The sequence below is a fragment of the Mytilus trossulus genome, unplaced genomic scaffold, assembly GCF_036588685.1.
Source record: "Mytilus trossulus isolate FHL-02 unplaced genomic scaffold, PNRI_Mtr1.1.1.hap1 h1tg000138l__unscaffolded, whole genome shotgun sequence".
Lineage (NCBI taxonomy): Eukaryota > Metazoa > Mollusca > Bivalvia > Mytilida > Mytilidae > Mytilus > Mytilus trossulus.
Genome location: NW_026963302.1, coordinates 3,219,212 through 3,236,373, shown reverse-complemented (window position 1 = coordinate 3,236,373; position 17,162 = coordinate 3,219,212). Strand labels below are relative to the sequence as shown.

The 17,162-nt window shown below is 32.4% G+C and overlaps 1 protein-coding gene across 1 annotated transcript in view; it reads right to left on the bottom strand.

Annotated features, from left to right (window-relative positions):
* Positions 1-3,402: 3,402 nt before the first annotated feature.
* The window catches only part of LOC134700434 (E3 ubiquitin-protein ligase RNF213-like), a 128,443-nt gene continuing 114,683 nt past the window's right edge, over positions 3,403-17,162 (bottom strand). The window contains exons 71-72 of the mRNA XM_063561826.1: positions 6,251-6,432; positions 3,403-5,587 (exon numbers count right to left, since the gene is read on the bottom strand). Of these exons, the coding sequence (XP_063417896.1) occupies positions 5,389-5,587; positions 6,251-6,432 (381 nt within the window). The 3' untranslated portion in view covers positions 3,403-5,388. The remainder of the gene's footprint in view (positions 5,588-6,250; positions 6,433-17,162) is intronic.

The following is a 17,162-nucleotide window of genomic DNA, read 5'->3' as shown; positions in this document are numbered from 1 at the left end:
GTTTACAAGAACTTCAACTCACTCGTTGCAATGGAATATATTAATTCTAAGTAGATTTTCATATTCAAATAAATATCCCAAAATTTCATAATCTACATCAAGATTCAAAAAAGCTATTGTCTTATAGCCTTTTCATCGCTCAACATACGGTATTTGTTTTTCTCATGGTTGAAGAGAGTACGGTAGGCTCTAAGTTCTTATATGCACTTCATTTAAACATAGATGGATAAAAGTAAAATCACAAAAATACTGAACTTAGAGGAAAACCGAATCGGAAAGTCCATAATCACATGGCAAAATCAAATAACAAAACACATCAAAGAATTGTCATATTCCTGACTTGGTACAGGCATTTTCAAATGTAGAAAATGTTGGATGAAACCTGGTTTTATAGCGCTAACCCTTTCACTTTGATGACAGTCTCATCACAATGATACGTGAACTAAACAGACATAATAAATAAAAAAGTCAAAATATGGCACAGTAGTCATCAACGTGTAACAATTTTAAAAAGAACAATTTAACAGAACACAAAAACATCTATCTACAAATAAACTCATCATAGATACCAGGCATACATTTTATATTTACGCCTGACGCGCGTTTCGTCTACATAAGACTCATCAGTGACGCTCGAATCAAAAAATGTTTAAAAGGCCAAAAACAAAGAACGAAGTTGAAGAGCATTGAGGACCAAAAATTCCTAAAAGTTTTACCAAATACAGCTAAGGCAATCTATGCCTGAGGTAGAAAACACATTCATTGATTCGCGTGTCTGACGTCGGAAAATTTTAAACGTCACATACTAGTATACTTGTCGTATAAACAAACAATTTTAAAATTTCACATAGGCAATGTTAGCAAAGAGGGTTAAAAAATCAAAAAAATATGTAATTATTAATTTCAGAAATAGTCGAGATTTAAAATAGTCCAAAAGTTATATAAAATTTATAAGAATCCACAATCTCATTGTCAACCATACAACATATCTTTTTTTTTTCGTATTCATGCATCTTTCATGCGCTATATTTTAACCTAGAATCAGCTCAATCTTCAAACATCCTATGGAAAGTTCCCTCAAAAATCTAATTTATTTATTGAATATTCACATTCAACAAATATCCGCAACCAATACAATGTTGTAGAAAACTGGAAAATATTAAAATGCCCAACAATTAGTACAAAATTTATTTCATTATGAATAAACAATTTGTTGTCTAATTGTTTTCTACCATTTGCTACAGCAGTAAAGTAAGAGCATTGTTGACTTTCATCTGATTCTAATACAGGCTTCCTCCATACATGGTCCCACTTTAATAACTTTACAATCGTCTGCAATATCTCTAATCAATTGCCCAAACCTGAAATAACAGTTGTATTTAACAAGCTAGGTTACAAGTAACCTTTTGTTACTCAGAATAGTGGACAAAACAATAAAGTTTTGTATTTAGAATAGAGCTGTTAGAATCTAAAAAGTCATTTTGTAAATAAATGACCACGAGAAGCACGTGATGTTGTGATCGGCATGTTGGTCTGCACCTTATACTCTGTTGTCATGGGTGTAACTATGAAATGACGGTTGCCACATGTGAAGCAGATCTGGATCTGCTTACCCTTCCGGAGCATCTGAGATCACCCCCAGTTTTTGGTGGGATTCATGTTGCGCAGTCTTAAGTTTTATATGTTGTTTCTTGTGTACTGTTATTTATCTGTTTGTCTTTTTCATTTTTAGCCATGGATTTATCAGTTTATTTCGATTTCTGAGTTTGACACTTACATCTTTCGACCCTCTTTTAGAGCTAAGGGGGTTTGGATTGCTTAATTACACTGGACAAGAATTCCAAGAAATAATTTTGCATTCTTAATTCTATTTCAGAATAATCAAGCATGAGATTTTCTGTGCTGAAATTTGAAATACCACTTTCTTCAATGACATCTTTCCAAACAAATTCGTAATTTGTAATCATTTATATTTTATTTTTTGGGGAAAGCTAATGTTGATTTTTCAGAAAATGTCTTGATTTACGAGTTTCAGTTAATTTCATGTAACTTAGTGAACAAATATCTTAGATACAAGACAGAAATTGGACAAATATGACAGTAACATATTCATGTGACAAAACAACCGTAGCTTGTACTGCATTACTTGTAAAAGTATTCATCCATACCAATTTTAATCAAATAAAGTCGTCTCCCAGGCCTCCAGAATTTTTTGAAAAGGACTAAAACAGTGTACTTAATTCTTGTCCATTAACCAGAAAACCCTTGTTTCCCCCCCTTTTCTGTCCCTAATTCTTAAATGGTTTAAGCAATGACCCCCAAAGCCAATCCTAACCAACCCTTTGTGGTATGGTAACTTGTGGTATATATTTCAGAGAAATCTATACACCGTTCCACAATGCTTTTTTGGGACCCGAATTCCTAAAAATGTTTGGACCAAAACCCCCAAATCAATCCCAACCTTCCTTTTGTGGTTATAAATCTTGTGTTTAAATAATCGTACATTTCTCTTAAGTTATTGTCCGGAAACCAAATGTCTTCAGACGACGTTAAGCGATGATGACGACCTGATACCAATATATGACCGCAGAATATTTATGGGCTGTGTAAAAACCTATATTTTACCCTTATGTTCTATTTTGAGCAACAAAAACCATATTTGCTAAAGGATTTAATCCCTGGATACAAGTTTTAATAAGATGCCATAAACAGCATATCTTGGTAATGTTTGGTAACATTGTGTCCAGCTGTTTCAGAGACCATATATATTATAATAAAACCCAAAATAGGACAGCAGGTTATGTCAAAAGCTAACAAGGCCTTTAGGCCAGGGGACTCAAATCAACACAGAAACACTTTGTACTATATTTTTTCTCTCTCCATGATTCTATGCTTTAAACAAGAATATGTGTTCATAGGACACGTCACCACACCACATAGAATTAGCCATGTCAATTAAAAAAAAAAAAAATCTGAGTAAAAATGAAAATTGGCCTTTTTGGTCATTTAGAGGATTTACTAAGCATATGTTGAGATAATGTTTTAATATTGGACAGCATTTAAAATTGTACTAAATAAATTATATCTATACATAAAAGACTTGCGTGCTATGGGTCTGATAACTATTCAATACAAATATGAAAAGGGAAGTAACTGTTATTATTCATGTATTTGGTTTTTTTTTTCATTTTTGGCTCCTTCAATCATAAAAGCTTCTTATATTAGTTGCAGCAGATATTTACAATACATCTTACCCTTGCATGTAAACCAAAAAACCTTAACATGATACAAGGAAGACAACTGGAATAACAGATGAACAGAAGTACAATTAACCAGATAACACTTCATTTATGGTTTGAAATATTTTAAACTAGAAAAAGAAAGATATACCGCTAAGTTTTGATGCCAATATTTTAGTTATATGAGCACAATTCCTTCAACAAATAATGGCAAGTTTGAGTGGTTATAGGTTTTTAATGGACAAGAGAATAAAATCATTAGCTATCAACTTTGAATCATCAAAACACAATACAGAAGTCCTATTAAATAGATTGTATATCATTTAAACAAACAAACAAACAAACAAACAAACATTTTATTGGCCAATTACAGTACCCAGAATGAGCAGAATAATTACAATCATGATTTTCAAACTTAACATGAAAAATAAAATTAAAATAGTTAAACCAAAATATAACATGATAAATTAATCTATAATTGATACACATAAAACTTATATATATATTTAAGCAAATGAAATAATAAATTGTAAATATATGATGACAATTACAAAACATGTATTATACTGACCTAATGCTTATTACTATGGACCCTAAAGTCCATGTACAGCATACATCAATTGATTGATGTTATTTAATACTAAATACAGTACATGTGCAATGATGCAACTCTATATAAAAAGTAAAAACACAAAAATACTGAACTCCGAGGAAAATTCAAATTGGAAAGTCCAAAATCAAAGGGCAAAATCAAAAGTCCAAACACATCAAACGAATGGATAACAACTGTCATATTCCTGACTTGGTACAGTCATTTTCTAATGTAGAAAATGGTGGATTGAACCTGGTTTTATAGCTAGCTAAACCTCTCACTTGTATGACAGTCATATCAAATTCCATTACATTGTCAACGATGCATGAACAAAACAAACATACTCAAAGAGTAAAAATGTCAAAAATAGGGGTACAGCAGTCAATATTATGTTATCATCTTAATCATTGTAAAAACAACACATGTAACAAGAAACACAAAAAGGCATACATCAAATTTAACATACTCATTTTGCTTATCTTATACGACTTTATTTATCTATGTAAAGTCTACCTGTAAAGGATGGAAGGTTTTCAGTTCTGGTGTAAAATTCGCGTTTGAAATTCACACAGGTAGACATATATATATATATAAATAATATTATAATTTTAAATTAACATATTACATGTATTTCTGACTTTACATGGTCATTAAACTATAAATCCTAATGCAGTTTCAACATGTCATGCTACATTGGGACATTTAGGATCTAAAAACTAAATCTTGCCAAGAAATGAAGAAAAAAAGACAATGAAATTTTCGGCTTTTACATCATATGAAATGCTTAAAACAATATTTTTTTTAAAACAGTCTTAAAAAAGAAAAACTGTGTCAGTTGATCTATGGATAATTGTCTCATTGACACTTTTAATCATATTGACAATAAAAACATAATTTCTATATAAAAACTTAATATACATTTTCACAACAAGCCATTGACAATTACTATTTACCTTCATGTGAAACAGTGTAATAGCTATACATATACAAGTCAAAAATAAAAATTAATATGCAATTCTTAAAAAAAAATAACTACTAGGAAATTGTATTAACATTATTCTAAAAGGTGCAGAGCTTAATCATAGTGGGTCTCATTGGGATCTAAGCATAACATGGGATTGCTAATTTTAAGTAAGCGTGTTGCGTAAAAGTCAAATTATTGTGCCGTGAAAACAGGAAATGAAGTCTAGCGAGACACGAGAAATTACAAAAAAATGAGAATTGCTTACGTACATAGTGGGTCTCATTGGGATCTAAGCATGTCGACGTGTGATTGCTAATTTTAAGTAAGAGTGTTGCATGAAAGTCATATTATTGTGCCGTGAAAACAGAAATGAAGTCTAGCGAGACACGGGAAATTACAAAAAAATGAGAATTGCTTACATACATAGTGTAAGCGTGATACGGGAATCTGACAAAACATTGGATCCGGGATCAGAACCCCCCAATGAGACCCTCTTCATTGTATTTAAAGTTTTCTGATTTACATCCATGACTTTAAGCCGACAAAAGAGTTTTAAAAAGCAATATACATTTCTTGTACTTTTCTAGTCAAAGTTATTGCATGTAATTTTGTTTAGAAATCAACAGCTTGTTGATAATTTTCCAGAAATCAACAATTTGTCCTGTTGTAATGCTGTTTTCATTGTTGTCTCCAGCAGGCAACATCTCAATAAATCCTTTTAAAGTATCGTTAACAAGGGTGTCTTCTTCATAAGGTGATGATTCTATATATGGAATCAGGATCTCTTGTAAACTGAAGAATAATGTGTCAAAAGATAAGTACAGTTCTAATCAACTACTTCAAATATTCAAAACTTCATTTTATCTACTGTAAACCAACTTACCTTCGCGACATTCACGAGTAGAAAAATAACGCGAGTATAAATCATTGTGAATATGTATAACTTGGATCTTAACTTCACCAAACTACATCAAGTAGATAAGAAAATTGTGAAATTAAATAGCCACGAAGAGAACTAGAAATTGTGAAATGCGAAACAAAGTATCTGCAAAAATAAGTTGGTTTGCAGTATATGACAGAAACTGTAGCATTGTTAAGACACTAAATTTAAAATTAGAGGTAGCATTATAGTTGCAATATTATAACTGGCAAGCAATTCATTGTACCTTGCTTAATTTAGATAAAAAAACATTAAGTTACTTATAAAAATGCTGCGTGTATAATGGGTCGATAATTCTTTTAATGAGTCACAGAACATTCTTAACAATTTTTAAAATAAGACTACTTTATAAAGTCTTGATTTTTATACCATTTAGAGTTTCTCTTTAATATTGTTTTCCAACATATCCCAATCCCAATGATTGTTTAAAAAAATAATGTCATGTAAGGGCAACAACTCCTACAAAAGTTTTTTAATACAATAGATACAGTGTATATTATAATTGAAGAAGGTACCTGATTTCAATCAAATTTTCTGTAAGTGGGACATCCAATCTTAGTACAATACATTCAAATGTCACAACCAGTAAGATATGAATGTTTTCTATAGATAAACCATTTACTATTTCTTCTATTGCTGTTATTTGGTCTTGCTTTAACGGATCTTTAAAGCTATCTGAAAGACTTTCAAAGGCATTCTGAAAAAGAATATATTTGAACCTAAGATATTTTCATTGTTTTGACAGATTCACATTCTCTGTACCAGACTAACATTTGAAACTGAACTTTCTTTTTACTATCTCCCTCTAGTTTAGTAGTGTGAGAAATTTTGTAATTTTTTTCTGTTTTACCAGAACTCTGATGGAGTAATGACAGAAATTCTCACAAGAAGGGAAGATAAAAGAATCAAAACTACAGTATGAATAAACATATCATTGTTCATCTATGTACAACAAAAATTACACCCCTACAAATGTAACAAAGAGGCAAAATCATGTCTAAAAAATAAATGACCCAAGATTTTTCATGTTTCTCTTTTTTAAGGTGGCCTAGTCCTATACATATCTAATTTTTAACATTTATAACAATCTGCACAACTAAAGTAATAAACAGCTGAGCCCAGAGCGCATGATAAGCCTGTCCCTTTTTCAATAACGTTCAATAACTTCTCAATGTTATATCAGAAATTTATAAAAAAACTAAAGGATTCAAATTGGTGAAATTGTTTCTGAGATATTGCATTAAAACTCAGATACATGTGAACCTCCCAACGGGAGTACAATAATCCCGTTTTCAGGTGTCTCCTCCCGTCCTCCCGTTTAGGAGAAAAAACTCCTGTGTGTGAAATATTTCAGGAATGAAAATTTTCAGCCGCCATATTTGATAATTTCTTTCTACCGTACAGGTGTAATTAACTCCTGTGTTAAATTTTACCTGTAAATCAAAGAAGAAGTATAATTGTATGGCTTCACTTGACAGCTTGGGTGTCAAACATACTGGTAATCAACGATGTTTACCTCTGGCTAACTGCCGTTGTGTTATAAAAAACTTTGTGTATTTGGTTACTTCCCTTTGATTTATCCTGTTTTAAAAGAGGGACGAAAGATACCAAAGGGACAGTCAAACTCATTAATCTAAAGCAAACTGACAACGCCATGGCTAAAAATGTAAAAGACAAACAGAAAAACAATAGTACACATGACACAACATAGAAAACTAAAGAATAAACAACACGAACCCCACCAAAAACCAGGGGTGATCTCAGGTGCTCTGGAAGGGTAAGCAGATCCTGCTCCACATGTGGCACTTGTCGTGTTGCTTTTGTGATTACAAATCCGGTAAATAGTCTAATTCGGTAGGTCACATTCATGAAAGGGGATTGTAGTTAAGACGTAAGGAACATATCCGATATCATTTGTGAAATGGTTATTCCATAACGGTCAACCAACTCATGATGGGGTCCGTAAAATTTACGAAGGGATGGTTCCAACTTCACCATTTGGAACTCTTGGTTTAATAGCTTCCTTGTGAGCAGTAACCCTCTATCAAGAAAATCATGATAGGAAATGCAAGCCCGGAATATCGTATCAATTGGGAGATATATACCCCGTATGCAGATGCTGCTTGAATGTTGCTACTTAGAAATGGAAAGTTCACAATTGGAAAGCTGAAATCATCTCTTTTGTCGTAAAGTTTTGTCTTAAACCGACCCTCATTGTCAATTTCTAGATGTAAGTCAAGATATGAAGCTGACTTAACTGTATCTGTAGTATCCTTTATCTCCAATTCGACGGGATAGATGCGTTCCACATAGTCACCAAATTTTGAATTGTTTAGTGAAAGAACGTCATCTATATAGCGTAAAGTAGAGTTAAAGGATATTGCTAACTTCTTATCTTTCTTCCTAAGAAGTTTCTGCATGAAGTCAGCCTCACAATTATAAAGAAACAAGTCGGCAAGTAGAGGGGCACAGTTTGTTCCCATTAGGATGTTGACAGTCTGTTGAAAAACACGTCCTCCGAACATAACAAATATGTTGTCAATCAAGAAATCAAGCATCTTGATAATATCGGTTTCAGAGAATTTTTTGTTTGAATCAGAATGATTCTTTACAAAGTAGGATTTATCCCTCCCTAAGACAAGATACTTGTATCTACGTTGGCCATTCTTTTTTATGAAGCAAAGTTATACCAACTCTTTTAATTTGTCTTTTAGTTTGGAATGTGGAATACTTGTGTAAAGAGTAGAAAAGTCAAATGTTTTAATACTGTTACAAGATGAAAGAGAGTTAGATTGTATGTACTCTAAAAGATCTTTGGAATTTTTAAGTATCCACATCTGATTCACGCCACCTCTAGAATAGGCAGTTTTTTTTGCTTTTAAAAAAGTAAATTGTAAAAAGACTATAAATGAATGATATTTTGATCAAATTATCTTAAAAGGATGGTAATTAAATGAATTTAAATGTTTTGGGACAAACAAAAAAATATAAATTTATAAATTATTTTAGCAATCTAGACTTTTTTTCAAGGATTAAATTGAAGTTTATATATATCTCTCTACAAATATTGTGATTCAAATTTACAATATGTAATAAAAATCCTACACAGGGTAATTCCTAGTAAAACCTTGAGATACAGAATTGTTAACTTCAGTATATATAAGATTTACCGTAATTGATTTAGCTAAAGACAGCAAAACATTTTACACTGTTGAGTCTTTTAAGTTTTCTAGAAATATGACTTTCATAATGCTTAAAAACCATGCAATACTATTTTTAGTGTTTGTTATTTTTCTTATTAATTTATCATGTTGCAAATATACATGTAAGTACCTTTCTATACAAATCTATACAGATAAGATAAATAAATATAATGATTTATTTGCAAGCAGTGAATACTCAATAATCAAAAACAAAACAAAACAAGAAACAGATTCTTCTTAATATTTTATTTTCATTCAAATAGAAAGGCAATAAGGGTACTATAAACAAATTACAATTTGAAGGAAATTTGAAGAAAAACAACATTTCTACATCATACGGTTACATTTACAACAAAATGTATGTCCATAAAAAACCTCCTGATCTCAGTCCTAATCTCCTGACCAACATGTCCAAATCTCCTGATCTGAGTTTCACAGTCCATCACATGTATGAAACTGGAAAATCCCCCTCTGTTTTAATAAATAATCCCCCCCCCCCCAAAAAAAAAAAAACCCAACAAAAAACAAAAGGCAGCTTATGTCAATAGATATAAAGATATAAACAATTCAACAAAGTTTCATGCATATTGGTTAAAGCAATTTTGAGTTAATGTCCCACTTGTTGAAGACGACGGCAGACGGACTGACAGACGGTCATTGGGTATACCCTAATATGTCCCATAAAAGACATTAAAAACTTATAATAAAGTATTATTTTCAAAAGAATACCGCATAAATTTTTACAGTTTTTATAGGAATGGTACTTTACAAGAGCTACATTGAATATTGAACAAAAAAGATGCATCAATTTTCAAGAATAATTTACTAACCATTAAGGCTGGCAATCAATGTACATCAATTGTACAATTATTTGACAGTGCATGTCCTGACTGGTGAAGTAACATTTAAAAGATTTTTTAGGAACTGATGCCAAGTTAAAAGAGTGACTATATTTTAATTCATTTTGTATCCAATATCACAGGAACCATAACTGATGAACGGTGAGGGTGAAAATCGTCAATTTCAAATTTGACCTCCATTTTGTCATCAGTATCAACATATTAAAATTTGATAAACTTAGGCTGAATGGTTCATGAGTAAATGCACAGACAGGACTGGAAAAGCCATTTTTCAATCTTTCAAGAACCATAACTCCTGAATGTAAAAGTCAAAATCGTCATTATTGAACTTGACCTCCAATTTGTCATCAGTTACAACATTTTAAAATTTGGGAATCTTTGATTGAACAGTCCATGCGTAAATGCACGGACACGACTGGAAATGCCATTTTTCAATCTTTCAAGAACCATAACTCCTGAACGGTAAAAGTCAAAATCGTCATTAGGCCACACCAATTTGATTCCTTGTTCAACCCGCCCGCACATATTTGTTTCAAAAATGAATTTTCTAAAATTTTTTATATTCCCACTTCCCGCATACGGAAATGTAATCATGTCCATTTCCCGCACCGTTTTTTTTTTGTAAATTCCTGTAAAGAACAAAAAAATAGTTTCTTTCCCCCTTACTTATATTCCCTATCAAAAATGTTCGTTGTTAGAATAAAGTACAAAGAACTTCTGAAGTATTTGCCTTCAACAGCAATTATATTGTATGCTGGCGAAACAAAACTATCCATAGATGCTGCATGTTTATGCACCTGTCCTGATTGATTCAGGGGCTTGTCGTTCAGCAGTGATGGTTTGTTGATGTACGTTGTTCATTGGTATTTTCCCGTTTGGATATATAAATTAGATCGTTGGTTTTCCTGTTCGAATTGTGAACACTTATAATTTTGGGGCCCTTTATAGCTTGCTGTTTGGTCTGTATCAAAGTCCTGTGTGAAAGCTAGCTAGGCCGTACTTTGACCTGTATTTGTTATTATCAGATTGAGAACAACCCTCCCTCAGACAAGGTGTCATTTTACTGATGTAGAAAATAGAATAGAAATACCAAGGATTTGTATAGTTCTTCTATACAAAACCTTTGAAAACTTATAATTTTGTACTCAAAAAGAGGAGAGTAATGTCATATTTTAAACAACTTTTTCTAAAAGGGAGGTCCACTTATTTTGAATGATATTAAAATGTTAAAGTAAATGTATTAATTTAACATGGTTAAAGTGCAGGAATATTACAAAATTCTTGGACATGTTTTGACCATTTAATACCAGATAGATATATAGTTCTTTGATAAAATATGAGCCCTTGTGTACAGACAAATATATTATAACTTAATTGATCCCTCATAAAACATGTAAAAGGGATATGTCATAGGTGTTCTTTTAGGTAAAAGTTTTTAAAGTGAATTTTATTGAGAAAATATATTATTTTAGAAAATATGAAATTATGAAATATTTTATCAACAAATCTTAATTTAATTTTTCAGGTAAATTTTGTAAAAACATGCATGTCACCTGTCAATAATTGCTCAGAGCAACACTTTGGTTACCTTGTCAATTGTCATAAATAATCTGAGCAATAGTATATTTTAATTAGGATTATAAATGTAATTAACTTGTATCTCTCTAATTGACATTATTCATATTTCACCTTTGGACATTGTAAACAATATTATTAATACTCAAATTATCAAAATTAGCAATGTCTGTCATTTATGAGTAGTTTTCAGCATTCGCCTTAAATATCGAAGTCGAACAGTTATTCGTCAGTGTGGTCTCGTCGGTGTTATCCAGAAAGGAGTGCTTCCAAAGCCAAACAGGCTCGGCTACTTCAGGAGAGATGCTAACTCAAAAGACAGCTCAACACAACTTTAACTTGGAATATTTCGAACATTTTGGATTAACTTATACTGTGAATGAATTAGTGAAATTAGTGACTTTATTAATTGGAACATTTGGACTTTATTTGTTTGTAAATTGTTTTGGCATCATTATTATTATTTGGACTGGTTACTATATAAAATTGTTACAACTTGCTGCTTGCTTTATAGTTTTGCCTGCCATTGCTTAAGTCTTGCAAAAGACTGACCCTCTGTACTTTGGGCTGTGCATGTTCGATAGTCCCCCTTAAACTCGACGTGCATTGGCTCTTGGTGACAGATTTGGTGGCGGGCCCGGGCATCATTTCGATCCATTTAGCTTTGGCATGGCATTATTATTAGCATCAGCGTTCAAAAGTACTTTTAAATTATCTACTTACAAAATTTGTGAAGGGATTTCATAACTGAAATTGACAAAAGGAACATCTGCAGAAAATGAGGAACTACTTTCGAAGCTAAGTAACTTATTGAAATATTATTTATTATTTTATCTTTACAGTTATATTGATTTTTTTCTAGTTTCAGCAAATATTGTGCAATATTGAATCTAAATAGATTAAAAGTAAAATTAGTTTTAAATCTGTAAAAAAGCAATTGGTAGTGTTCAAATGAATTTTTCTTCATAGTCTACCTCTACCATTTACAGAAGTCTAATTATAATCTTGTTTAGTTTCAGTTTTCAACTTTAAAAGTTGCTGTACCAAAGTTGGCAAACTAATTGTAAAGAAAGACAACTGCAGTGTGTGAACAAAATAGTACTACAGAGATTAAAGATAAGTAGCTTTTGAAATAATAATATTCATAATAATTCTCGAAATAAAATTGCTAGTTATTAAAGCAAAAAGTTTCTTCAAAGAAAATTTGTGAACATATAAATTATTGAGATTGCTAATAGATTTAAGACATTTTGTAGTTTTATACACGTTTTAATTAGCATATGGACTTTTTATTCTGTGAATAGATTTTATCTAATATAGCCAAATTCTTTTAGTAGAAGTCATGGGAAAGAAAAGGATTAAGAATATATGGTGCTGCAAAAGATCAAAATGTGCAAGTCTTTCAACTGTTACAGCAAGAGAAGCAGATATAGAATTTAAATCATCTTTAGAAAGAAACTTCATGTACCTGAACATTGAAAATTCAAATCAAAAGTGCTTAATTGACAGTGGAGCCACTATAAGTTGTATAAGTCAGCATCTTTTAAGACAACTAAAGCCACAAGCTGAAATACAGAGATCAACAATATTTAGTGGAGTTGGAGTATGCGGAGAAGTACACCCAGTGCTAGGAAAAGCTACTTTGGAAATAAGATTCGGAGAACACAAAATTTTACAGAACTTTCACATTTTCGAAACACTTCATTCAAAAATACTTCTTGGAGTGGACTTTTTGGTAACTCATAAGGTTAATTTGGATTTTGGAAAAATGACAATATCTGTGCCTAATGTAACGGTAAAAGATAGTGCTACACTGACAGGAAAGGAGAACATAGTTTCTACAATTACTGTTCCAACATTCAAAGATGACAATGTTCAGATTGCCATGGCAACCACAGTGGATTTAGTCGAAATACAACCGCAATCTGAAATCATAATTCCAGTACATGTTGCAAAGTTTAAACATGGAACAACAGTAATTTTGGAACCAAAAGGAAACTTATCCATTGAACATCAAGTAGCAGGAGGAAAGACAATTTCTACAGTGTTAAGAGGCATAGCTTCATACAGACTTATGAATCCTACAAATTCAACTGTTTACATTCCAAGGAGGACTAAAATTGCGAAAGCCGAAACTATACAGTCAAACCGTGTTACAAAGTTCACAGAAGGATCATCTGCTTCTATAAACTCTCTTAGTGAAACAACTAGTAATCAACTTTGTAGTGAACTTTCAGAACTAGGATTTAATTTAGACAATTTGGAACTTACAGTGGAACAAAAACAGCAAATCCAAAACTTTCTAATTCAAAATAGGGACATATTTGCAAAGGATTTAAGTGAACTGGGACATACAAACTTGCATCACCACACAATTTATACTGGTGATGCAAAACCAATTAGTGCTGCTCCGTATAGACAATCTCCAGACATGCGCAGAGAACTAGATAAACAACTTGATGAAATGGAAAGAAATAATATTATTGAGGAATCTACATCACCATGGCATAGTCCAGTGGTACTTGTTAAGAAAAGAAATGGAAGTATTCGCGTATGTGTAGATTATAGAGCTTTAAACCGTATAACAGAACCCATGTCAGCAGTTATTCCAACTATGACAGATATATTTGACACTTTAGCAGATTCAAAACCAGAACTATTTTCATCTCTCGATTTAACGTCAGGATTTTGGCAGGTCCCGCTAGACCCTTCAACAAAGCATAAAAGTGCATTCATTACACATAAAGGTGTATATGAATTTAATAGACTTCCATTTGGTATGATGAACTCTCCATTAACTTTTCAATGTTTAATGACAAAAGTGCTAAAGGATTTAAATTTTAAAATTGCATTAGTTTATATAGATGACATTCTAATTTTCTCAAAGAACTTTGAAGACCACCTTTATCACCTTCAACAAGTGTTTTCCAACCTCCGTGAAGCAAACCTGAAACTTAATCCTGAAAAATGTAAATTCGCGACAAGAACAATCAAGTACCTGGGACATGTAATATCAAAAGATGGCATCCGTGTCAATCCAGAAAATACAGAAAAAGTTAAGGACTTCTCAAGACCAACCACCGCAAAGCAAGTTAAAAGTTTTTTAGGAATGGCAAACTACTATCGAAAATTTGTGAAGGACTATGCACACATAGCAGCTCCATTAACAAAACTTTTAAAGAAAGACCAAAGATTCAAGTGGACTCCAGAATGTGATATTGCGTTTGAAAATTTAAAAGACCGTTTGACATCAGCTCCAATTTTATCGTTTCCTCATTTAGAAAAACCTTTCATCTTAGCAACAGATTCTTCAGAGTTTTCAAATGGATATATTTTAAGTCAGATTCAAAATGGATTAGAACATGTGATTGCTTATGGTGGAAGACAGTTAAGGGGTTCAGAACTTAAGTGGCATATAACTGACAAAGAGGCTCTAGCATTAGTAGAAGGAGTTCAACATTTTAAACATTATTTGGCAAATCAAGAGTTCACAGTATATACAGACAATATTTCAGTTAAATATCTTCAGAAAATCAAAGACTGTCAGGGAAGACTTGGTAGGTGGAGTTTGCTATTACAAGGATATAATTTTAAAATTCAACATCGTGCAGGATCTAAAAACCCAGCAGACTGCTTATCCAGACAAAAACATTTAGAAATTAACAAAAGTGCTTCTTATGACTCTAGTGAACTTGCAGACCATTTAGGCTCCATAGATATACTGAAAGATTATACTGAAGTAACATTTATATATAAGGGTGAAAATGAAGATGCAGTTATTTCCAGTTTACAAACCGCGACAATCAATGATATTCAATTAACCAATTTATCTGAAGGACAAGAGACATGTAGAGACTTTGCGGATATCATTAAATACAAACAGACAGGAAGAGTACCACAGAATCCAGAACTTGCAAGGGCAGTTGTAGCAGAATCTTACAACTTTGAGTTAGAAGATGGAATTTTAAAACACTTCTACTCAAAACGTTGTAAGAAAGTGCCAAAAGATGAACGACTTGTCAAACAGATTGCAGTTCCAAGGAATCTCCGTGATTCAATACTCAAGGCCTATCATGACTGCATTCTGGGAGGAGGACATCAAGGATTTGAACGAACATATGCTGCAATTAGAAACAAATATTTCTGGCCATCAATGTATAAGGACATCAATCAATATGTAAAAACGTGTGAAGTGTGCCAGCAGTCCAAACGCGCTTTCAATTCAAAACCACCACCTTTACAACCACAACCAACAAATGATATTTTCGGACGATGGCATATGGATATTTTAAGTGGCCTTCCAACAACTAAAGATAAATACAAACATGTTCTACTGGTAGTTGATAGTTATTCAAAATGGTGCGAAGCTTTTCCCCTAAGATCTGAGGAAGCAGGTGATGTTGCAAATGTTCTATATAGAGAAATAATATCCCGTTATGGTGCTCCTAGAACTCTTTTATCTGACCGCGGCCGTAATTTTGTTTCAAATTTAGTAAAAGCTCTTTCGGAACTGTTCAATATTAAAAGACACCTAACAAGCTCATACCATCCGCAGACAAATGGTGCATGTGAAAGAATGAATTCTGTAATTTTACAAGCGTTAAGAGCCTATACAAAGGATCAACAAGATGATTGGTATGATGTACTACCAGGAATTTTAATGGCCTATCGTGCTACGCCAGCAACTCAATCTACTGATTATTCACCATTCTTTTTACTTTATGGCCGAGAAATGACATTACCCATTGACACCGCCCTAATACCAAAAGATCGTTTGGCACAAGACCACAAAATATTTTTAAGCAGAATACTACAAAATTTAGAAACATCAAGGAAAATAGCTGCTAAGAACATCAAGCAAGCTCAAGAAAGATATAAACAACAATATGACAAAAAATCGAAAGAACCTGAATTTCAACCAGCTCAACGTGTTTGGCTTTATTGTACCAAAGTTCCTGTCGGAAAAGCACCAAAATTACATAGAAAATGGTCAGGACCTTATTATATAACCCGCATTGGACCCAATAGTACTTACAAACTTAGGAATTGCGCAACAAACAAAGAAGTTGTGTCGATGGTAAACGCTCAACGAATGAAGCCATATTACGATCCAAAAGACAGACCAACTAATTTACCTGGTGAGTTTCAAAATGACAACGAAGAACTGAATCCAGAAGAAATACAAGATGACATCATCAATGATAATGAACAAGTTTTACAGAACAATCATCAACAGCCTGTGCCACCAATCAACAACAATGGAATAAATATACAACCACCCATTCCTGTAATTAATAACAATAGGCCAAATCAGAATCAACAACAACCTCCTGTCGATAGAATTAACAGACAACAACAAAATCAACAACCAGCACAAAATAGTGAAACAAATAAGAGAACTGTAGGCCCTTCAGGAGAATCAACAGTAGATGCACCAGTTAAAGATAATAAACCATCTTGTCAGGATTGTAAGAACAATAAGTGTAAAGCATTCAAAGAAGAGGATATTCAACAAGTTTTATCATCAGTCAGAGGTAACGGTACATTATATTATAAACTTAGGTTTACCGACAAATCAAGAAACACAGAATGGTATTTTCCATGCAAGGTCCCAGCAAAATTAATACGTGAATTTCATGCGCAACGAACAATGAGTGGTAAGAAAAGAAAACGACCATTACAGCAGAATAAACATAAATTTTTCACAAAACCAGATCCAGCTGTTAATAGTGTACAATATATTTCAACTACAGTCAAATCTGATATAAGCACACAAACTGAAACTATAA